The sequence below is a fragment of the Salvelinus alpinus genome, chromosome 15 (genome assembly GCF_045679555.1).
Source record: "Salvelinus alpinus chromosome 15, SLU_Salpinus.1, whole genome shotgun sequence".
Classification (NCBI taxonomy): domain Eukaryota; kingdom Metazoa; phylum Chordata; class Actinopteri; order Salmoniformes; family Salmonidae; genus Salvelinus; species Salvelinus alpinus.
Window position 1 is genome coordinate 29630275 of NC_092100.1, and position 24706 is coordinate 29654980.

A 24706-nucleotide genomic window follows, 5' to 3' on the forward strand; every position below is an offset into this window, starting at 1 on the left:
GGCCACGCAAGCTCACAGAATGGGACCGACGAATGCTGAAGCGTGTAGCGCGTAAAAAATGGTCTGTCCTCGGTTGCAACACTCACTACCGAGTTCCAAACTGCCTCTGGAAGCAACGTCAGCACAAGAACTGTTCATCGGGAGCTTCATGATATGCGTTTCCATGGACGAGCAGCGTCGACTGGAATAGTGTAAAGCTCGCCGCCATTGGACTCTGTAAAGCCAGAACTTCTTCAACACCGTTGGAAAAGCATTCCAGGCGAAGCTGATTGAGAGAATGCCAAGAGTGTGCAAAACTGTCATCAAGGCAAAAGGTGGCTATTTGAAGAATCTCAAATATAAAATATATTTTGATTTGTTTAACACATTTTTGGTTACTACATGATTCCATATGTGTTATTTCATAGTTTTGATGTCTTCACTATTATTCTACAATGTAGAAAATAGTACAAATGAAAGAAAAACCCTTGAATGTGTAGGTGTTCTAAAACTTTTGACCGGCAGTGTACATGTCTGTCTGAGCTGGACATCCAGACAGTGCAGCATATCCTGGATTGGTCCCACTCGAAAACCTTTCCCTTTTCTACTCCTCAGCCTGGTCGTCGTGCCACTGCCTGGTCACCGTGTTGCCAATCTCTGACTGCCTGGCCAGGGCTGCCCTGCAGAGAGCCCTCCCTATTGAAATCACCTCTCCCCTCCCATTTCACCCCCCCTTCCCATCGTACCCGCCGCCACACCCCCCTTGGAGAATAAAGAAGCAACGACTCTTTATGAGGAGCCATAACCTTGAATACCCCCTCGGTTTTCAAATCACGTAGAGGGCTTGGGCTGTTGCACGATAGCAACCAAAGCCCATGTAAGTCAGTTTATAACATTCTATCATTGGTTACTCAGAGTTGCCCATATTGACATTGGCTGCGGCCTCAGGCCGTATGGTGCTAACCTTGGAAAAGTAACTGCAATTTCTACTCTTTCCTCTATTACTAATAGGGATAGACCAAATGGTGCAGTTCTATACAATCTTATAGCCATACCAACTATATCAATATTAACTATCAGACAGGGCCTGCAACCACCTATTGAACATAGCTCGTTTGAATTGGAGACTCCATGTGACTTTAAAAATTGTAAAAAGGACTTGAGGTGATGCACCTGAACTAAAGGTCGACCGATTATGATTTTTCAACGCCGATACCGATACCGATTATTGGCGGACCAAAAAAAGCCGATACAGATTAATCGGCCGATTTTTATTTTATTTATTTGTAATAATGACAATTACAACAATACTGAATGAACACTTATTTTAACTTAATATAATACATCAATAAAATCAATTTAGGCTCAAATAAATAATGAAACATGTTCAATTTGGTTTAAATAATGCAAAAACAAAGTGTTGGAGAAGAAAGTAAAAGTGCAATATGTGCCATGTAAAAAAGCTAACGTTTAAGTTCCTTGCTCAGAACATGAGAACATATGAAAGCTGGTGGTTCCTTTTAACATGAGTCTTCAATATTCCCAGGTAAGAAGTTTTAGGTTGTAGTTATTATAGGAATTATAGGACTATTTCTCTCTATACCATTTGTATTTCATTAACCTTTGACTATTGGATGTTCTTATAGGCACTTTAGTATTGCCAGTGTAACAGTATAGCTTTCATCCCTCTCCTCGCTCCTACCTGGGCTCGAACCAGGAACACAACGACAACAGCCACCCTCGAAGCAGCGTTACCCATGCAGAGCAAGGGGAATAACTACTCCAAGTCTCAGAGCGAGTGACGTTTGAAACGCTATTAGCGCGCACCCCGCTAACTAGCTAGCCATTTCACATCGGTTACACCAGCCTAATCTCGGGAGTTGATAGGCTTGAAGCACAGCGAAGAGCTTCTGGCAAAACGCAGGAAAGTGCTGTTTGAATGAATGCTTACGAGCCTGCTGGTGCATACCACCGCTCAGTCAGACTGCTCTATCAAATCATAGACTTAGTTATAACATAATAACACACAGAAATACGAGCCTTAGGTCATTAATATGGTCGAATCCGGAAACTATCATCTCGAAAACAAGACTCTTTCAGTGAAATACGGAACCGTTCCATATTTGATCTAACGGGTGGCATCCATAAGTCAAAATATTCCTGTTACATTGCACAACCTTCAATGTTATGTCATAATTACGTAAAATTCTGGCAAATTAGGCGACCCAAACTGTTGCATATACACTGACTCTGCATGCAATGAACGCAAGAGAAGTGACACAATTTCACCTGGTTAATATTGCCTGCTAACCTGGATTTCTTTTAGCTAAATATGCAGGTTTAAAAATATATACTTCTGTGTATTGATTTTAAGAAAGTCATTGATGTTTAGGTACACATTGGAGCAACGATACGCACCGCATCGATTATATGCAACACAGCACACGCTAGATAAACTAGTAATATCATCAACCATGTGTAGTTAACTAGTGATTATGATTGATTGATTGTTTTTTTATAAGATAAGTTTAATGCTAGCTAGCAACTTACTACTGCATTCGCGTAACAGGCAGGCTCCTCGTGGAGTGCAATGTAATCAGGTGGTTAGAGCGTTGCACTAGTTAACTGTAAGGTTGCAAGATTGAATCCCTGAGCTGACAAGGTAAAAATCTGTCGTTCTGCCCCTGAACGAGGCAGTTAACCCACCGTTCCTAGGCCGTCATTGAAAATAAGAATGTGTTCTTAACTGACTTGCCTAGTTAAATAAAGATTAAATAAAGGTGAAAAAAATAAAATAATAATAAAAAAATAAATCGGCCAAATCGGTGTCCAAAAATACCGATTTCCAATTGTTATGAAAACTTGAAATCTGCCCTAATTAAATCGGCCATTCCGATTAATCGGTCGACCTCTAACCTGAACATTAGGAGCTTACTTCCTAAACTGGATTACATCAAGATCTGCGCCTAGCAGACTAATCCGGACATTCTGGTATTGACTGAAACTTGGATCTCTGGGGACATTCTGGACTCTGATATTAAAATTGAGGGTTATAATGTGTTCAGAGCTGACATACAGGGTAGAGGTGGTGGAGTGGCCATTCTTTTAAAAACATATTTCTCTGTCTCTTTACTGAAATCTAATTTCCCTTGCCCAAAAAATTAGAGCTATTATCTTCAAGCCTTGTCTAGGGAAAAAGTGATCCATAACCGTTATAGGGGTGTACCGTCCTCCCTCGGCTAACCTTTGTGCACTCGAGGAGTTAACTAGTTTCTTGTCTTCTTTTACTAAATCAGAAGTTACTATCCTGGGTGACCTAAATTATGATTGGGAAATGCAGGCTTCAGACAATCTAAAAGATGTGTAATGATCTAAACCTAACCCAGCTGGTGACTAAGCCTACACGGCCCAACCCTAAAGATCCATCAGTCCTCCACTACCTCAACCCTTATTTTAACGAATACACAAGAGAAATTATGTTTCTACTGGTGTCGTCGCCCAAGACATTTGTGACAATTCCCCAGTTGTTTTTGTTAGAAATGTGAGAATACAAAAATCTCAGCCTCGTGTCATCACAAAGAGGAACTTAAAAACCTTCAGTCAACAGGCTTTTTTACATGATCTTTATTTTAGTGATCTTGACTGTACTTCAGCTATCCCTGAACCTGATATACAGTGGGGAGAACAAGTATTTGATACACTGCCGATTTTGCAGGTTTTCCTACTTACAAAGCATGTAGAGGTCTGTAATTTTTATCATAGGTACACTTCAACTATGAGAGACGGAATCTAAAACAAAAATCCAGAAAATCACATTGTATGATTTTTAAGTAATTAATTTGCATTTTATTGCATGACATAAGTATTTGATACATCAGAAAAGCAGAACTTAATATTTGGTACAGAAACCTTTGTTTGCAATTACAGAGATCATACGTTTCCTGTAGTTCTTGACTAGGTTTGCACACACTGCAGCAGGGATTTTGGCCCACTCCTCCCTACAGATCTTCTCCAGATCCTTCAGGTTTCGGGGCTGTCGCTGGGCAATACGGAGTTTCAGCTCCCTCCAAAGATTTTCTATTGGGTTCAGGTCTGGAGACTGGCTAGGCCACTCCAGGACCTTGAGATGCTTCTTACGGAGCCACTCCTTAGTTGCCATGGCTGTGTGCTTTGTGTCGTTGTCATGCTGGAAGACCCAGCCACGACCCATCTTCAATGCTCTTACTGAGGGAAGGAGGTTGTTGGCCAAGATCTCGCGATACATGGCCCCATCCATCCTCCCCTCAATACGGTGCAGTCGTCCTGTCCCCTTTGCAGAAAAGCATCCCCAAAGAATGATGTTTCCACCTCCATGCTTCACGGTTGGGATGGTGTTCTTGGGGTTGTACTCATACTTCTTCTTCCTCCAAACACGGCGAGTGGAGTTAGACCAAAAAGCTCTATTTTTGTCTCATCAGACCACATGACCTTCTCCCATTCCTCCTCTGGATCATCCAGATGGTCATTGGCAAACTTCAGACAGGCCTGGACATGCACTGGCTTAAGCAGGGGGACCTTGCGTGCGCTGCAGGATTTTAATCCATGACGGCGTAGTGTGTTACTAATGGTTTTCTTTGAGACTGTGGTCCCAGCTCTCTTCAGGACCTTGACCAGGTCCTGCCTCCCTCACATTCCTCATGATCATTGATGCCCCACGAGGTGAAATCTTGCATGGAGCCCCAGACCGAGGGTGATTGACCGTCATCTTGAACTTCTTCCATTTTCTAATAATTGCGCCAACAGTTGTTTCCTTCTCACCAAGCTGCTTGCCTATTGTCCTGTAGCCCATCCCAGCCTTGTGCAGGTCTACAATTTTATCCCTGATGTCCTTACACAGCTCTCTGGTCTTGGCCATTGTGGAGAGGTTGGAATCTGTTTGATTGTGTGTGGACAGGTGTCTTTTATACAGGTAACGAGTTCAAACAGGTGCAGTTAATACAGGTAATGAGTGGAGAACAGGAGGGCTTCTTAAAGAAAAACTAACAGGTCTGTGAGAGCCGGAATTCTTACTGGTTGGTAGGTGATCAAATACTTATGTCATGCAATAAAATGCAAATTAATTACTTAAAAATCATACAATGTGATTTTCTGGATTTTTGTTTTAGATTCCGTCTCTCACAGTTGAAGTGTACCTATGATAAAAATTACAGACCTCTACATGCTTTGTAAGTAGGAAAACCTGCAAAATCGTCAGTGTATCAAATACTTGTTCTCCCCACTGTATCTTTGAGCCTTTTTGCAGATGTCTTCAATTCTTTGTGGGTAATCATGCTCTCTTCAAAAAATGAAGGGTTAAAGGCAGATGGAATGTCTGGAACACTCCGGAATCATTCGTAAAAGAGATGATGCTTGGATCAAGGCCGGGAATACAGGCGTAGTCCTGGACTGGCAAGCTTTTAAGCAACTGAGGAATCATTGTGTAAGACAAATCAGAAAGGATAAATCTGATTATTATGTAACTGCTCTTTCGGATTGTAATAGGGACCCTGCTAAATTCTGGAAAAATGTGAAATCCTCCTTTCTGCCACAATAAATTAATTCAGACACTGCCCTCATTATGGAAAAAAACGCCATCATTGATGTATTTAATCACCATTTTATTTCAGCGGGCTCTCTCTTTGAAATAACTTCTAAGCCTATTCACAATGATATTGAGCTGGATGCTGATAGGGGAAACTTGCCGAATGATCAGAGAAATTAGTCAAAGCTTTTCTTTTAGGCTATTTACAGAAAAATAAGTCCTGGATGTTTTGCTAGCAGTAGACAAGAAATCCACAAGGGCCGACCAAATGCATTCCGGTCTTAAGTGTGTAGCGACCATCATTGTTGGCTCAATAACCCTATATATATTTTTTTTTACATTGTTATCAGGAAATATTCCAAAAGTATGGAAATCAAGTCTTGTACTGCCACTCCGGGGCTAATAGTGATCTTAATCATTATCAACCCATTTCAAGGCTTCCTTGTCTAGCTAAGATTCTTGAATCCTTGGTAAATGTACAACTTTGTTCTTTTTTATCTGAGGAATGTATTTTGAATGTAAACCAAATCAGGGGTTAGGCCCAGTTTAGGCACTATTACACTTTAGTTGTTAATAATCTTGTCAATGCATGAGTTTACATGTTCACTCATTCAATGGATCTCCAATCAATGTGTTCCCGCATATAAATACTTAGGCATTTGGATTGATATGGATTTGATGTTTAAAAAAACATATAAACTCAGCATAAAAAGAAACGTCCCTTTTTCAGGACCCTGTCTTTCAAAGATAATTTGTAAAAATCCAAATAACTTCACAGATCTTCATTGTAAAGGATTTAAACACTGTTTCCCATGCTTGTTCAATGAACCATAAACAATTAATGCACCTGTGGAACGGTCATTAAGACACTAACAGCTTACAGACAGAAGGCAATTAAGGTCACAGCTTTGAAAACTTAATACACTAAAAAGAGGCCTTTCTACCGACTCTGAAAAACACCAAAAGAAAGACGCCCAGGGTACCTGCTCATTTGCGTGAACGTGCCTTAGGCATGCTGCAAGGAGACATGAGTACTGCAGATGTGGCCAGGGCAATAAATTGCAATGTCCGTACTGTGAGATGCCTAAGACAGCGCTACAGGGAGACAGGACGGACAGCTGATCATCCTCGCAGTGGCAGACCAAGTGTAACAACACCTGCACAGGATTGGTACATCCGAACATCACACCTGCGGGACAGGTACAGGATGGCAACAACTGCCCGAGTTACACCAGGAACACACAATCCTTCCATCAGTGCTCAGACTGTACGCAATAGGCTGAGAGAGGCTGGACTGAGGGCTTGTAGACCTGTTGTAAGGCAGGTCCTCAACAGACATCATCGGCAACAACGTCGCCTATGGGCACAAACCTACCGCCGCTGGACCAGACAGGACTGGCAAAAGTGCTCTTCACAGACGAGTCGTGGTTTTGTCTCACCAGGGGTGATGGTCGGATTTGCGTTTATCGTCGAAGAAATGAGCCTTACACCGAGACCTGTACTCTGGAGCGGGACCGATTTGGAGGTGGAGGGTCCGTCATGGTCTGGGCCGGTGTGTCACATCATCATCGGACTGAGCTTGTTGTCATTTCAGGCAATCTCAATGCTGTGCGTTACAGGAAGACATCCTCCTCCCTCATGTGGCACCCTTCCTGCAGGCTCATCCTGACATGATCCCCCAGGATGACAATGCCACCAACCATACTGCTCGTTCTGTGTGTGATTTCCTGCAAGAAAGGAATGTCAGTGCTCTGCCATTGCCAGCGAAGAGACCGAATCTCAATCCCATTGAGAACGTCTGGGACCTGTTGGATCGGAGGGTGAGGGTCTTGCAGGTGCCTTGGTGGAAGAGTGGGGTAACATCTCACAGCAAGAACTGGCAAATCTTGTGCAGTCCATGAGGAGATGCACTGTAGTACTTAATGCAGCTGGTGGCCACACCAGATACTGACTGTTACTTTTGATTTTTACTCCACCCCTTTGTTCAGGGACACATTATTCCATTTCTGTTAGTCACATGTCTGTGGAACTTGTTCAGTTTATGTCTCAGTTGTTGAATCTTGTTCATACAAATATTTACACATGTTAAGTTTGATGAAAATAAACAGTTGACAGTGAGAGGACGTTTCTGTGTTTAGATGAACTGGTTATCAAGCTTCAAGATTTAAAGTTGTCTTTTTCTACAGAAACAGATTGTGCCATTCTCTAAACAGTAGGAAGCAGATTATTCAGTCCACCTTTTTATCTGTTCTTTATTATGGTGATATTATTTATAAAAGTGCAGCTGCTACGACTCTTAAACCTTTGGATGCCATAGTGCCCTTCATTTTGTTACAGGTGACAGTTTTGGTAATCGTCACTGCATCCTGTATCAAAGGGTTGCCAAGACCTGTAGATCTCTACATTACTCCCTTTTTGTTTACAAGGCCCTACTTCATAAATTTCTGTCTTATCTAACTTGCTGTTTTTTTATTTCACCAGGTAGGCCAGTTGAGAACAAGTTCTCATTTACAACTGCGACCTGGCCAAGATAAAGCAAAGCAGTGCGACTAAAACAACACAGTTACACATGGTATAAACAAAGGTACAGTCAATAACACAATAGAAAAATGTATACAGTGTGTGCAATTGAAGTAAGGAGGTAAGGCAATAAATAGGCCATAATGGCAAAGTAATTACAATTTAGCAATTTACACTGGAGTGATATATGTGCAGATGAGGATGTGCAAGTAGAAATTCTGATGTGCAAAAGAGCAGAAAAACAATAACAAATATGGGGATGAGGTTGGTAGTTGGTTGGATGGGCTATTTACAGATGGGCTGTGTACAGCTGCAGCGATCGGTAAGCTGCTCTGACAGCTGACGCTTAAAGTTAGTGAGAGAGATATAAGTCTCCAACTTCAGTGATTTTTGCAATTCGTTCCAGTCATTGGCAGCAGAGAACTGGAAGGAAAGGCGGCCAAAGGAGATGTTGGCTTTGGGGATGCAAAGACTTAGATGACCTGGAGCCAGTGGTTTTGGCAACGAAAATATGTAGCGAGGACCAGCCAAAGAGAGCATACAGGTCGCAGTGGTGGGTAGTATATGGGGCTTTGGTGACAAAACGGATGGCACTGTGATAGACTACATCCAGTTTGCTGAGTAGAGTGTTGGAGGCTATTTTGTAAATGACATCGCTGAAGTCAAGGATCGGTAGGATAGTCAGTTTTACGAGAGTATGTTTGGCAGCATGAGTGAAGGAAGCTTTGTTGTGAAATAGGAAGCCGATTCTAGATTACATTTTGGATTGAAGATGCTTAATGTGAGTCTGGAAGGAGAGTTTACAGTCTAACCAGTCACCTAGGTATTTATAGTTGTCCACATATTCTAAGTCAGAACCGTCCAGAGTAGTGATGCTAGTCGGGCGGGCGGGTAGCGATTGGTTGAAGAGTATAGATGCCTGAGTTGCCTAACCCATTCACAGGATTGGTTAACTCTTGAGTTCCTAGGGTATCCACTGAGCTAGGTAAATCTGCATTTAGTTTTAGTGCACCATAAATTAACATTTAATTTCAATGTTCTGGTGCAGTTTGGGCAATTTAAAGTACTGGTTGGGGATTTATTTGTGGAGAAATGTAACAGTGTTTCTGGGTGATTTGTGATGTTTTCTTTGTGCTTTAATGTATATTAAAACATAAAAGATTAAAACAATGATGTTGTATATACAGGGAGCATTTGTAAAAGAGACCTAGGTCTTCCCTGTTCAAATAAAGGTTCAATAAAATTCATACTAACTCCCAGTGACACAAAAGCTGACAATCTACGACAGATAACGTACAACCTCAAAAAATACAAAACGTACAACCTCTGACACACACAAAAACAACACTGTCAGCATGTCCCATCAAATAACATTGTAGCAGACTTACAGATTAAACTTGAATTCACCTTGTCCAGAACATCACAAATTGTTTTCAGGTGACGGGATAAGTGTGTTATTGTGTGTTATGACTTTTCCCCGATTTTCTGAATCAGTGCACATCGCTTCCAGCACGGAACCTCATTCACTAAATGATACCCCACTATCTCCCCCTCTGTCTCCCCACATTCAGCAACCCTGATTCATCAGTGAGTGACCCAGAATGTCAGGCCCACACTGTGTCTGTGTGGATACATACGCTGAGCTGCTGCTCACACGCCAGCCTGAATGAATTAGTAAACAGACAAACACCATGAGAGCTCCATTCGCTAAAGCTGACTCCACGGGACATGTGTTTTATGAGTATGTGAGAGGGTGCATCACAATCCTTTCATTCTGATAGCATTGAGAGCACCACCCCCCCTCTCGCCACTCCCTCATTCTTCACCTTCTACACACTTCTGTCACATTCCCTCCATTTCCTGATGATCAGAGCGCTAGCTCCACCTGACTGGTCTGGTACACGTCGCCAAGACTCCACACAACAGCACTCTGTAACAACATTCCTGATGACACACTCATACTGTCTCAACATGTCGCTTTGAAGACTATCCTCTTTGTTACATAAAACTGCCCTCCATGTGTGTTTACGATGAAACACTAGCTGATGTGTGTTTAAGATTAAATAACAGATTTTTGGAGTGAGTAATGGTGTGTCTCTCCTCTAACTTCACTCACAGCAGCCAAAAACAAAGCCACCTGCTAGACTACTAGCTAGTGAAACACGGTTCTGAACAGCCTGCATAACCCATCAGCGTTGGGAGAGAGAGATTAACCTGGAATAAAACTACACTAAGTAGGCAATAGGCATAGGTCAGGGGTCACTGTGTGTGTGTAGAGGTCAAACAGGACCAAAGGTCAGACTAGCGGAAAATCACCATATTTAACAGGACAAGTCTGCAGACGTCCAGCATGGCCAATGCTTCTCCATTGAGATGTGATGATTAAAGCCTAAGTGTTCCCCTGTGGAGCTGACTGGGAGACTGAGCAGAAGCACTGAGCAGAGCAGACTGAAGAATTACAAACAATAAATGACTGTACTCTGGCACAGAACTTTACATATGTAGGCTCACATATTGCACTTTCAAACACACACTCATATAGTATAAAACATGAGCACATAAATGTAAACATACACACACATCGGGCTGGCCACAGAGACGCCATTGCTCCACGGGGTGGGGGGGGGAGAAACGGGGTAAAAAAAGGAAAGGAGAAAAAAAAGAAAAAGAAAGCAGCTCTTTAAATTTTTATGTACAGGGAGAGGCCGAGCCAGGCAGAGCTGGAGTGAGGGAGAGCCAGATTGATTCCTCTGTCATCCCAATCAGCCCCCTCTATCCATCTGGAGGTGGTTACTGACTGTTACTGTGAGGCTGAGGCAGACTCAGCCGGGCAGCCTTCATCTGCATCGCTCACTAACTGCTCCAGCTCAAGACTCTCCCTCCCGCTCTCTCTTTCTCCCAGAGGAACTACGTGCCCCACAAGGGAGGCTCTGTTCAGGAACATCTCAACTATGACACATCTGTTGTAGTCTAATCTGTCGATTAAAAGCAGTCATCACCGTTATTTTACCAGAAACATTTTAATATCTAGCACATCTGCACTCGACCCCCCCCCCCCCCCCCCAGCCCTGAGACAGACCGCTCAAGGAACCTTCAGAATAATAACCCATCACTGCTGTTTCCTTCTGGAGGGGAAATCAGCCTAACTGTCACCAGGAAAGGGAAGGTCAACAGGTGGTTAAGTTAACTTTCGAATTCAAAATCTGTTCTCCTTACCTAGGTGATGGGCCATGACATTTGACCCCTAGGAGGTGAGGCTCCCCCTGCTTGTAAAACAAAAACTAATCATACATCAATAAGGTAGGAGGAGGAAGACAAGGAGGAGGAAAACGAGGAGGAGGATGTGTTCCTGTGCTGCTGCAGCTGTGTCAAGTTAACAGCCTGGTCAGTATACTGCTCTCCCAGGATAGGGTTAAAACGCTCAGAAAATAAACCAAGAATGTGAGACTAGCATGAGGCCGCCCCATGCTAGTGAACCATGTCCAGGCATACCGTGTGTGTGTGTGTGTGTGTGTGTGTGTGTGTGTGTGTGTGTGTGTGTGTGTGTGTGTGTGTGTGTGTGTGTGTGTGTGTGTGTGTGTGTGTGTACAAACACAGGGTTTGTTTTAAAAGCTAAAAGGGCAGCACTCTCAATGGTCACTAATTCATAAGCACAGTGAATAAGCCAAGAGCTGCTGGACCTTACCCCTAGACTGAAACCTGCCAGTAACAACCACACAATCATTGTTAGAGGCCCCTCAGTCGGAATAAAATGAAAACCTACATAATGTACGTAGCTTACATAATTTTTATTAACACGCCTTCCCACATCTATTTCTATCCGACACATCCAAGATAAATAAACTTTACGCTTGTTCAAGTTACCAATCAATCACACAATCATTTTCTGTTCTCACACACACACACACACACACACACACACACACACACACACACACACACACACACACACACACACACACACACACACACACACACACACACACACACACACACACACACACACACACACACACACACAAGCTTACCTTGCTGAGATGGAACTCAAGCCGTCGCATAAACCTCTCAACCACCTTCACTTGCTGTTGGAAGAAACACAAGGACTCATCTTTCAAAATGATGCTCAAATAATAGATATAATGTAATCTGGGACCAATGGATTGCTGTCTGATTATTTTATAAGACCTAAACTTTTGGATAATATAGAAGACAGGGTCAAACTCACCTTATCCAGCTCATAGAGAAACCCCTGAAAAAGAACAAGAAAATCACATGACTACACAGTCCAATAAAAGCCATTACAAAGGTCAAGTGAGCGTACAGTCATTTTATGGCAGATTCAAGACATGGTGGTACCTACCAGACGAGAGTTCCTCTTGGATTCCCTCATTTGTCGGCTCAGGCTGTCCAGCTCTATCTGGTGCACCTGCAGGTAAGACCTGAGACAGACACATGGCAGGTCAATTTCCTGTCCGTCTGAGCAGGCATGCATGACAATAATGTTTTGTGCAAAAGCGTATGTGTACTCACTGCAGGCCTCTCTTCAGAGCCTCGTAGACCTCATCCAGCCTCTCTGGCTGGGGCACCTTGGGCGGTGGGGATTTGGCAGAGAGGGTGAACATCCTACTGGCTCTGGAGGGCTTCCTGGTGACCCTCGGGGTGCTGAACACCGACAGGTTCCTAAAACACAACACACAAAGCCTTTTACTAACTGCGCTGCTGAAACTGTAGCGCTTCAATCACTGTGACTGTTGGTGAGTTGATGGAAGAGGGATTTTAACATGCTTTTAAAATGCTATGGAGATATGTCTCATTCATACAGAACAGGCCAAAGACATGTTTGGAGTGTCCCATCTCCAACCCACCCTACCAGAGCAGTGAAGCATGGATGTGCACAGTCAGGGGTGATGATAACATTCTGAGTTGATGAATAAAATAATCAATATCACTTTATAAAATGCAACAAGTAATCGATTTGAGGCAAGACTCCTCTTTCACAGGTGACAGGCCAGTCAATGGGCTATGAAAGAGAGATGTGTCTGTCTAGGCTGCTCATATTCTCTTCAGCAAGATACTGCCTGATCAGTCAAAGCACCTTTCCTCCAGACATATAACTCTAGTAACTGCTATATATTAATGCATTTCTTATATGTAGGCTGCAGAAGGAATATTTGTATTTTTTTCTGCAATGTGCCAAATGTAAGATGGATTTCCTCTCTTCCTCGGTATCTCCTGATGCACTCTCTCTCTCTACTCCGTCTCTCTCCCTCTAGTACAAACTCATGCTGCTGTTACTCAAGCATACACACTCCATTCTCCTCTCTCTGTTCTTCCTTTAATATTCTGACTCCATTCTCCTCTCTCTGTTCTTCCTTTAATATTCTGACTCCATTCTCCTCTCTCTGTTCTTCCTTTAATATTCTGACTCCATTCTGTCCTGTTTTCTGGCAGATGGACCTTCATTAATAAATAACTCGAGACCTTCATTTTCCTCCATTCTACCCGACAATAGGGAATACTTTGATGATCACTTTGTTGATATACCAAAGCCCCCCCCCACACACACATACAGTGGGGAGAACAAGTATTTGATACACTGCCGATTTTGCAGGTTTTCCTACTTACAAAGCATGTAGAGGTCTGTAATTTTTATCATAGGTACACTTCAACTGTGAGAGACGGAATCTAAAACAAAAATCCAGAAAATCACATTGTATGATTTTTAAGTAATTAATTTGCATTTTATTGCATGACATAAGTATTTGATACATCAGAAAAGCAGAACTTAATATTTGGTACAGAAACCTTAGTTTGCAATTACAGAGATCATACGTTTCCTGTAGTTCTTGACCAGGTTTGCACACACTGCAGCAGGGATTTTGGCCCACTCCTCCATACAGACCTTCTCCAGATCCTTCAGGTTTCGGGGCTGTCGCTGGGCAATACGGACTTTCGGCTCCCTCCAAAGATTTTCTATTGGGTTCAGGTCTGGAGACTGGCTAGGCCACTCCAGGACCTTGAGATGCTTCTTACGGAGCCACTCCTTAGTTGCCCTGGCTGTGTGTTTCGGGTCGTTGTCATGCTGGAAGACCCAGCCACGACCCATCTTCAATGCTCTTACTGAGGGAAGGAGGTTGTTGGTGTAGATCTCGCGATACATGGCCCCATCCATCCTCCCCTCAATACGGTGCAGTCGTCCTGTCCCCTTTGCAGAAAAGCATCCCCAAAGAATGATGTTTCCACCTCCATGCTTCACGGTTGGGATGGTGTTCTTGGGGTTGTACTCATCCTTCTATTCCTCCAAACACGGCGAGTGGAGTTTAGAGCAGAAAGCTCTATTTTTGTCTCATCAGACCACATGACCTTCTCCCATTCCTCCTCTGGATCATCCAGATGGTCATTGGCAAACTTCAGACGGGCCTGGACATGCGCTGGCTTGAGCAGGGGGACCTTGCGTGCGCTGCAGGATTTTAATCCATGACGGCGTAGTGTGTTACTAATGGTTTTCTTTGAGACTGTGGTCCCAGCTCTCTTCAGGTCATTGACCAGGTCCTGCCGTGTAGTTCTGGGCTGATCCCTCACATTCCTCATGATCATTGATGCCCCACGAGGTGAGATCTTGCATGGAGCCCCAGACCGAGGGTGATTGACCGTCATCTTGAACTTCTTCCATTTTCTAATAATTGTGCCAACAGTTGTTGCCTTCTCATCAAGCTGCTTGCCTATTGTCCTGTAGCCCATCCCAGCCTTGTACAGGTCTACAATTTATCCCTGATGTCCTTACACAGCTCTCTGGTCTTGGCCATTGTGGAGAGGTTGGAGTCTGTTTGATTGAGTGTGTGGACAGGTGTCTTTTATACAGGTAACGAGTTCAAACAGGTGCAGTTAATACAGGTAATGAGTGGAGAACAGGAGGGCTTCTTAAAGAAAAACTAACAGGTCTGTGAGAGCCGGAATTCTTACTGGTTGGTAGGTGATCAAATACTTATGTCATGCAATAAAATGCAAATTAATTACTTAAAAATCATACAATGTGATTTTCTGGACTTTTGTTTTAGATTCCGTCTCTCACAGTTGAAGTGTACCTATGATAAAAATTACAGACCTCTACATGCTTTGTAAGTAGGAAAACCTGCAAAATCGGCAGTGTATCAAATACTTGTTCTCCCCACTGTACGTGTATGTAGACCATATGCTCCTATTAAAAACTCAGCTTTGAAGGCAGGAAAATTACAATGAACAATAAATATTTTTCCCTCATGAAAGGAGGCCTCCAGTACCGCCGCCTCAGGAAGTGTGGGCTTTACAGGACGTCCTGTCAGGTGGGGCTCGAAAGTAGACACACAGTCTATGGTGTGTGTGTATGTGTATGTGTGTGTGTGTGTGTGTGTGTGTGTGTGTGTGTGTGTGTGTGTGTGTGTGTGTGTGTGTGTGTGTGTGTGTGTCAAATAGATGAGTGTGTATCACAAATCTACCAATGTCGAGAACAGTAGCCTAGAGCTGCATTGTTGAATGTGTAGAATGTCAACGCAGAAGTGTACTCACCAGTAAGGTCTATAACAGTAATGTACACTTGACCTTATCAGAGGGAGAGTCCTCACCTGTAGGGCTTATCGTAGGAGTTGACCCCGGCAAAGGACTGGCTCCTAGTGACGGATCTGGAGATGACTCGGCGCGATGGGCGCACGGAAAGGGACATGGTGGAGACAGCTCTGGAGGGACTCCCTGCAGAGGCAAAGGAAGGGGAAGGCTTTAGAGGTTGCACAACGACACACAAAAGGGGGACAGTTTGGCTACTCTGTCTGGGAACTGCAGGAAAACACCACAACAAAATGAGCAGAGCAGAATTTGTATAATTGAACCCTGTTTCTACTGGCATTGTTCTTTCACAAGAACTCTTATGCAATGTTTTTTTCTCAAATACAAGTTCCTGAAATCTTGTTAGGTCCATGCACTCTTGGTTCGGTGCACCTTGAGCCTTGTGAATCAAACTGGCTTTTTTTCCTAAACATGTTACCTAATAAGCTGCAGGGGCTGCACCCTCCTGGGCCAAAATACCAGTTCTTCACATCAAAGCATTTTATTATCAATCTACCCCTAAGAGCTCTTGAAGAGATTATGTAAGAAAAATCTAATCTAATGCCTTGCAGAGATGTTGCTCTGTGCATCTCTCTATTGCATAAACAGTGATGTCCAAAAGCCACTCTAGCATAAGACACAGAAGTGCATTGTTTTTGGATTAAAGAAGTACCAGCTAGTTTTGGTTTGTAGCAAATGTGCAGATTCAAATGATCTTACATGTCAACATTAATTTGATTATCTAACGTTCAACATGCCATAATTTGCCTTAATGCATCTGCCATAATGCATTAAGCAACTAAAATGTTAAATGTCAAAGGCAGTTGAAGTGTTTCTGTATTGTAGGCCTGCCCTCCCACTGCCCTACCTCTCCCCCTGTCCCTTCTGCTCTGTGCACCTTCATATTCCCTCCCTCTTCCTGTGGTGAAGCAATGAGGGTACTGTGTGTCACTGCTTCCACACTGGAAACAAAGGCCAGTGAAGATCCAGGGATAACATTGACACAGTGCAGAATGAAAACACATTACTGCAGCCTGCCCACTATCTCTGTTCTCTACCACCCACACTCTTCCTCTAGAGCTGCCTGCCCACTATCTCTGTTCTCTACCACCCACGCTCTTCCTCTAGAGCTGCCTGCCCACTATCTCTGTTCTCTACCACCCACACTCTTCCTCTAGAGCTGCCTGCCCACCATCTCTCTGTTCTCTACCACCCACGCTCTTCCTCTAGAGCTGCCTGCCCACTATCTCTGTTCTCTACCACCCACACTCTTCCTCTAGAGCTGCCTGCCCACTATCTCTGTTCTCTACCACCCACACTCTTCCTCTAGAGCTGCCTGCCCACCATCTCTCTGTTCTCTACCACCCACGCTCTTCCTCTAGAGCTGCCTGCCCACTATCTCTGTTCTCTACCACCCACACTCTTCCTCTAGAGTTGCCTGCCCACTATCTCTGTTCTCTACCACCCACACTCTTCCTCTAGAGCTGCCTGCCCACTATCTCTGTTCTCTACCACCCACGCTCTTCCTCTAGAGCTGCCTGCCCACTATCTCTGTTCTCTACCACCCACACTCTTCCTCTAGAGCTGCCTGCCCACCATCTCTCTGTTCTCTACCACCCACGCTCTTCCTCTAGAGCTGCCTGCCCACTATCTCTGTTCTCTACCACCCACACTCTTCCTCTAGAGCTGCCTGCCCACTATCTCTGTTCTCTACCACCCACACTCTTCCTCTAGAGCTGCCTGCCCACCATCTCTCTGTTCTCTACCACCCACGCTCTTCCTCTAGAGCTGCCTGCCCACTATCTCTGTTCTCTACCACCCACACTCTTCCTCTAGAGCTGCCTGCCCACCATCTCTCTGTTCTCTACCACCCACGCTCTTCCTCTAGAGCTGCCTGCCCACCATCTCTCTGTTCTCTACCACCCACACTCTTCCTCTAGAGCTGCTTGCCCACCATCTCTCTGTTCTCTACCACCCACGCTCTTCCTCTAGAGCTGCCTGCCCACCATCACTCTGTTCTCTACCACCCACGCTCTCCCTCTAGAGCTGCCTGGGCACAGCACAAAGTATTGACCATGTGATCTGCACCTGTATCAAGGGGGATAGTAGTGCGGGGGATGACAGAGAAAAATAAACATACGTGAGAATATTGGGCTTTCCTAGATAAACTTCCAGTGTGTGAGTGTCTCTCTGAGTTCATTGTGAGTATTCAGCAGTGGCGTTCCAGGCCCTGACACTAGGGACTTTGTCGCAGCATTAGTGACATCTCCATCACACAGGGCCCAAAACAAGGTCCTCTTTGATAGAAGAAGAAAAAAAGGGAGGGATTGAGACTAGATTAAACACACACCAATCACCAGGGACTCAGCCAGGACAAGAGCCCAACACAGAGAGACAGGCCCTGTGAGGTTAGGCAGCCTCGGGTGAGCCAACTATTGGCAGGCCTCAGGCACAGATATTTTAGCTTCAAGACACAGGATCAGGCCGGGTGTTTCCCACACATTAAATGGAATTCTAAAGTGTAGTTTTAGTCTGTGGCAGCTACAGTTCTACTGAGCAGTGTGGTTTTGGCCAGACCCTTAAGTTTTATCAGTGTTGTCGTGTTTGGTCAGCAGCACTGATATCAGTTCCTTAGATACAGAGATGCATCCCGGCCCTAAGGAAGGAAGCCAAGATTCATTTTGGACTTGCAGGAATGGTAGTCAGGATTCAGCAGTCACAGCTGGTCATTTCCATCTAAAAGGACCCATGAGCACCAACATGTGAAGTTCATAGGAGCATGTCAAATTGGGTGTCAAATGAAAGCTAAGAGTCTATATTTTTGAGAAATAAAGGCACATATACAGTACATTTTCAACAATTCTAAAAAATGTGGAATAAGGAAAGACTTGATTTCTACCAAAACAACTCTTAAGGTATTTGAAATGCATCAAAACAAAATAATGTGGAAGTAAAGACCCCTGCCAACTAATAGCAACACATTTATTTTGGGAGACATCTCTCTGCCTTCTGTAAATTTAAGATATTTCCTAATTTCTCTCCCTCATGACAAGTGAGAATAACGAAAGTTCACAGAAGTAAAGGCAGACCTAGCAATTAGTTAGTGTTCTTACTGATATCAATTTTGTTTATTAATTAATTCAAACTCAAAATTGCTTTACATAATCAATAACAGAATTTCTGCAATTGAATTGGCTACAATGGGAAATCATAGTAGTGATAAAGCACAGTTGGGTTCACAAGTTTGGACAGAACAGTACAGTAGAGCAAAGTAGAGTATAGTTCAGTAGAGTACATTAGAGTTGGGTACACTATAATGTTCTGCATTGTACTGTACTAAACTTTACTGTAATCTACTCTACTGTAATCTACTCTACTGTGCTGTACTTTGATGTTCAAACTTGTGAAAGAGACTTGGTTCGGACTAGGGCTGTTGCGGTGACCGTATTACCCCGACACCGGCTGTCACGAGTCATGAAGGCAGTCAAATTCCACATGACCGTTTAGTCACGGTAATTTAGTCACGGCTTCTCCAAGCTCTGATGCTGGTCATTAATAGCCTACCAAACTAACTGCCTGGTACTCAGCACTCTATTGTCCCTCTAATCACTCTGACATCAATGCAAATGTATTCTAAAATCGAATCAAACACTTTATGAGAGCCCATGAGTTCATGTCCCACAACATTTCTGTAGGCTATGCAAATAGACGAGAAAAAAAGAGCGATGTCCGCTAATAAAAAGAGGAGGATCCCATCAGCTTTCTACAGGCTAGACCTATGATATTTATTTCTCAACTTTCCTAATATTAAGCGCATTGCTTATATTTACACAGGGGTATAGCCTACCTGTCTGGCATGGAAATAAACCATGGGGAAAAGCATCCGCCATTCGCTATTTAAGTGCATAGATTATTTATTTTTTCCCCGTTGCCCCTATGTCGATACAGGTGCATGATAATGGTTGATTCTAAATCAAAATGTCACACACATTATTTAGTATATGGAAAGACAATATTAAATCAAGAATAGTCTGATGGGTGACAATATTAGCCTATCACCTGTGAATGATATATTATGACTTATATTATGATGCCCAGCATAAGAAACAATGCCTTTATTTTGCGACGTGTTCGAATCCTAGTCACACACCTCATGTATCACAACTAAAGTGGCCAAATAACTTAATATAATTAAGCACATTAATCTGCTTTACAAGGGATGTAGAGCCTAACTGGCATATATAAGCAGTATGTAAGTTTCAAGTTTGGGGAAGATATTAAAATCATTACATGCATAATTGCATTTGTGGTCACTTTTGATAATGGTGTTTTCTGCTAATGGAACATTCACGCTTATAGCCTAGTACCATGTGCACATTGCTTCGCTTATAATGTGAAGAAATTGCCTAATAGTTTATCAACATTTTAAGCTAAAACGTTCTGATCTGTTGTGTCAGCCACGTTGCATATTTTTTTTAACCTTTATTTAAGTAAGCAAGTCAGTTAAGAACAAATTCTTATTTACAATGACGGCCTATTGCATAAAAATGGGTTTTTGATTTGATGCTAGTGGTTGTATTAATTTGGGATCTATCGCATCCCACAACTTATACAGACTATGTTTGGAATATTTATTTCCTGGCACCTTTGTACTATGGGGGATAGTAGATTGACATAGGCTAGTGCTTTTGCTGTTTGTTCGGCGTACTCATCTTGTTGGCTGACGAAAAGTAAATGTGGACAGTTCTTCCAACATCTTCAATATGCACCTCGGAATTGGATAAGGAGGTGCCCAGTTGTGTCCCCGATGTGTCGGTCTTCACTCAGGGAGAAGGACACAACTCAGCACTCAGGGCCGCAAAAGGCATGGATTTTTTTTAGGGTGCATTACGGCCACAAAGGGGATGCCGCTGTGAAATTCAAGGCATTATCAAGAGCTTGTCAAATTGTGAATGAGAGACTGATGAAGTGTGTACAGCATGCGCAAAAAAACAAAGCAGAGCTCATGTCTTTCAAGCAACTTTTTTCAAATCATCATTAGTCTCTCATCATGCAATTACGGTGAGACCGACAACTATTTTGCTTGACAATCACTGGCTGACGAAATTTCGAGACCACTAGTTCGGACTAACCAAATTGATGAAGCACTACTTGAGTTTCTGTGCCATATTCAGTACATTTTATAGTAATAACTACTATTTCATATACACAAATCATATACTGTGTCAAAACATATTTACACGACACTAACCGCACAAGCATTCCACATACAGACAGAGACCTTCAAGAGGATCCTTCTCATCATGGGCATCATGCAGTAAACAGGAAACAGGTAAGCGACACATTCTCCTTCCTTTACTCTAGTGTTCAGCCTCGGATGGTTACCCTGCTACACCCCCCACCCACACACAGATCAGCGCAGTGAGGACCCAGTCAGCCATCCTAACAATACCTCCAGTCTGTAATGCCTGGTTCCTACCTGTCCCAGAAGAGATTGGTCAGCCTGGGAATAAATACAGTGAGGTCACACGATGCGGAAATCTATTGAGAGTGGCATAAACATAAAACCATGTGAGCTGTATGCCACATAACTAAAGGCTTCCATTGGTTTCCATGATGAGTGTGGTTATGGCTGGACAGGGTCCGAAGCCCATAGACACGATCACGCTCATTGTTCTGCTGCCTGGCTGGTCTCGTTCCAGGACAGTTCTAGAAAACAAAGCACACAGGGGCCAGCCACTCAACTATCCCCCACCACACCCTGACATCACTGCATCTTCCACACACACTCTGAGCATGCTCAGCATTGTTCTCAACATCTCAATGTGCATATCACACCAGCAGGTCAAAGGAAAGTCTCATGCATGGGTGTTTATAAACAGGGTGTTTGTTAACATGGTGTCTGTCTTGTGTTGTGTCTGTGAATGAGTGTGAGTGAGAGAAAAAAAAACTCACTGGCTGTTTTGTGATCAGCCACAGAGAGGGTATCTGGGGTAACAAAAGCCCTAATGACATTGCCAATGGAGATGAAGCTAGGCTTCGGATACAGGCTGCACCCCTCACCAACCAGCCCGTCTCCAACTCCACTCTGACATTCCAAACATGGTGGAGATAAGCAGGGTCTACTGTCTCCTAACCAAGGGGCACACAGGCCCTGATGTACACAGGACCTGTACACTGATCAGAGGGGGAAGCCGCCTGTGTCGCAGAACTGAACAGCAACAGCAGTGGGGGTAGGGTGACTGGGTGGAAGGGCATGCCAGTTCCCTAATTCAACACTGAGCTGATGGACAGGGAAAGGGCTAGTCGGCTCTAAAAACAACACTGGGGACAGACAGCGGAGCAACAAGCACAAGAGTAGAGCGGCACTTAGCACCTCAAAACACAGCCAGTAGACAGTTCTGGTCATCCACTAACTCCACGTGCAGTTTAAACACAATTTACTGACCTTATCATAACCATTAAACCTCTGGATTATAGGAAATAGACTGGAACTACAGTACCAGTCAAAAGTTAGGACACACCTACTCATTCCAGGGTTTTTCTTTATTTTTACCATTTTCTACATTGTTGAATAACAGTGAAGACATCAACACTGAAATACCACATATTGAAACATGTTGGAACCAAAAAAGTGTGAAAGTAGCCACCCTTTTCCTTGACAGCTTTGCACACTCTAGGCATTGTCTCAACCAGCTTCATGATGTAGTCACCTGGAAGACAGCCCTATTAGGTAAAAGACCAAGTCCATATTATGGCAAGAACAGCTGAAATAAGCAAAGAGAAATGACAGTCCATCATTACTTTAAGACATGAAGGTCAGTCAATATGGAAAATTTAAGAACTGAAAGTGTCTTCAAGTGCAGTCGCAAAAAAAACCATCAAGCGCTATGATGAAACTGGCACTCATGAGGATCGCCACAGGAAAGGAAGACCCAGAGTTACCTCTGCTCCAGAAGATAAGTTCATTACAGTTACCAGCCTCAGAAATTGCAGCCCAAATATATGCTTCAGAGTTCATACTAACATACACATCCCAAAATCAACTGTTCAGAGGAGACCACATGAATCAGGCCTTCATGGTCAAATTGCTGCAAAGAAACCACTACTAAAGGACACCAATAAGAAGAAGAGACTTGCTTGGGCCAAGAAACATGATCATTGGACATTAGACCGGTGGAAATCTGTCCTTTGGTCTGATGAGTGCAAAATCCAACCACAGTGTCTTTGTGAGATGTAGAGTACGGATGATCTCTGCATGTGTGGTTCCCACCGTGAAGCATGGTGGAGGTGTGATGGTGTGGGGGTGCTTTGCTGGCGACACAGTCAGTGCTTTATTTAGAATTCAAGGCACATTTAACCAGCATGCCTACCACAACATTCTGCAGCAATATGAATCTAAATTCAATCAGCACATTGTTTGTAGCGCGGGCAATACACTGCTACTCTATCTTCCGAGATGCATACAAGGCCCCCCCCCCCCCCCCCTTCATTCCTTCGACAAATCCGACCACGACTCCATTTTGCTCCTACCATCCTATAGGCAGAAACTCAAACATGATGTACCCGTGATAAGAACCATTCAACGATGGTCTGACCAATTGGAATCCACGCTTCAAGATAGTTTTGATCACGCGGATTGGGATATGTTCTGGGCAGCCTCAGAGAATAACATCGATTGATACGCTGGTTCGGTGAGTGAGTTTATAAGGAAGTGCATTGGAGATGTTGTACCCACTGTGACTATTAAAACCTACCCTAACCAGAAACCTCGGATAGACGGCGGCATTCGCGCAAAACTGAAAGTGAGAACCATTTAACCATGGAAAGATGACGGGGAATATGGCTGAATTAAAACAGTGTAGTTATTCCCTCCGCAAGGCAATAAAACAAGCAAAATGTCAGTATAGGGACAAAGTGGAGTCGCAATTCAACGGCTCAGACACGAGACGTATGTGGCAGGGTGTACAGGTAATTACGGACTACAAAAAGAAAACCAGCCACGTTACTGACGTCTTGCTTCCAGACAAACTAAACACCTTCTTTGCCCACTTTGAGGATAATACAGTGACACTGACGCGTCCCGCTACCAAGGACTGTGCCCCCCCCCCTCTCCTTCTCCATTGCCGATGTGAGTAAGACATTTAAACGTGTTAACCCTCGCAAGGCTGCTGGCCCAGACGGTATCCCTAGCCGCATCCTCAGAGCATGCGCAGACCAGGTGACTGGTGTTTACAGACATATTCAATCACTCCCTGTCCCAGTCTGCTGTGCCCACATGCTTCAAGATGGCCACCATTGTTCCAGTACCCAAGAAGGCAAAGATAATTTAACTAAATGACTATCGCCCCTTAGCATTCACTTCTGTTATCATGAGGTGCTTTGAGAGACTAGTCAAGGATCATATCACCTCCAACTTACCGGCCACCCTAGACCAACTTCAGTTTGCATACTGCCCAAACAGGTCCACAGACGATGCAATCGTCATCACACTGCCCTATCCCATCTGGACAAGAAGAATACCTATGTAAGAATGCTGTTCATTGACTACAGCTCAGTATTCAACACCACAGTACCCTCCAAATTCATCATTAAGCTTAAGGCCCTGGGTCTCAACCCCGCCCTGTGCAACTGGGTCCTGGACTTTGACGGGCCGCCCCCAGGTGGTGAGGGTAGGAAACAACATCTCCACTTCACTGATCCTCAACACTGGGGCCCCACAAGGGTGCATGCTCAGCCCCTTCCTGTACTCCGTGTTCACCCATGACTGCGTGGCCATGCACGCCTCCAACTCAATCATCAAGTTTGCAGAGGACACAACAGTAGTGGGCTTGATTACCAACAACGACGAGACAGGCTACAGGAACGAGGTGAGGGCACTCGGAGTGTGGGGTCAGGAAAAAAACCTCTCAACGTCAACAAAACAAAAGGAGATGATCGTGGACTTCAGGAAACAGCAGAGGGAGCACCCCCCTATACACATCAACGGGACAGCAGTGGAGAAGTTGGAAAGTTTTAAGTTCCTTGCAACAGCGCCTCTTCAACCTCAGGAGGCTGACAAAATGTGGC

General features: G+C 43.9%; 1 protein-coding gene across 5 annotated transcripts in view; it reads right to left on the minus strand.

The window, feature by feature from the left end:
* The window catches only part of LOC139539884 (rho family-interacting cell polarization regulator 1-like), a 111948-nt gene that overhangs the window by 15778 nt on the left and 71464 nt on the right, over positions 1-24706 (minus strand). For all 5 annotated transcript variants that reach the window (XM_071343262.1, XM_071343260.1, XM_071343264.1 and 2 more), the window contains 5 exons: positions 15661-15784; positions 12590-12739; positions 12420-12498; positions 12285-12308; positions 12088-12141 (listed from right to left, as the gene is read on the minus strand). In XM_071343262.1, coding sequence (XP_071199363.1) covers positions 12088-12141; positions 12285-12308; positions 12420-12498; positions 12590-12739; positions 15661-15784 — 431 coding nt within the window. The remainder of the gene's footprint in view (positions 1-12087; positions 12142-12284; positions 12309-12419; positions 12499-12589; positions 12740-15660; positions 15785-24706) is intronic.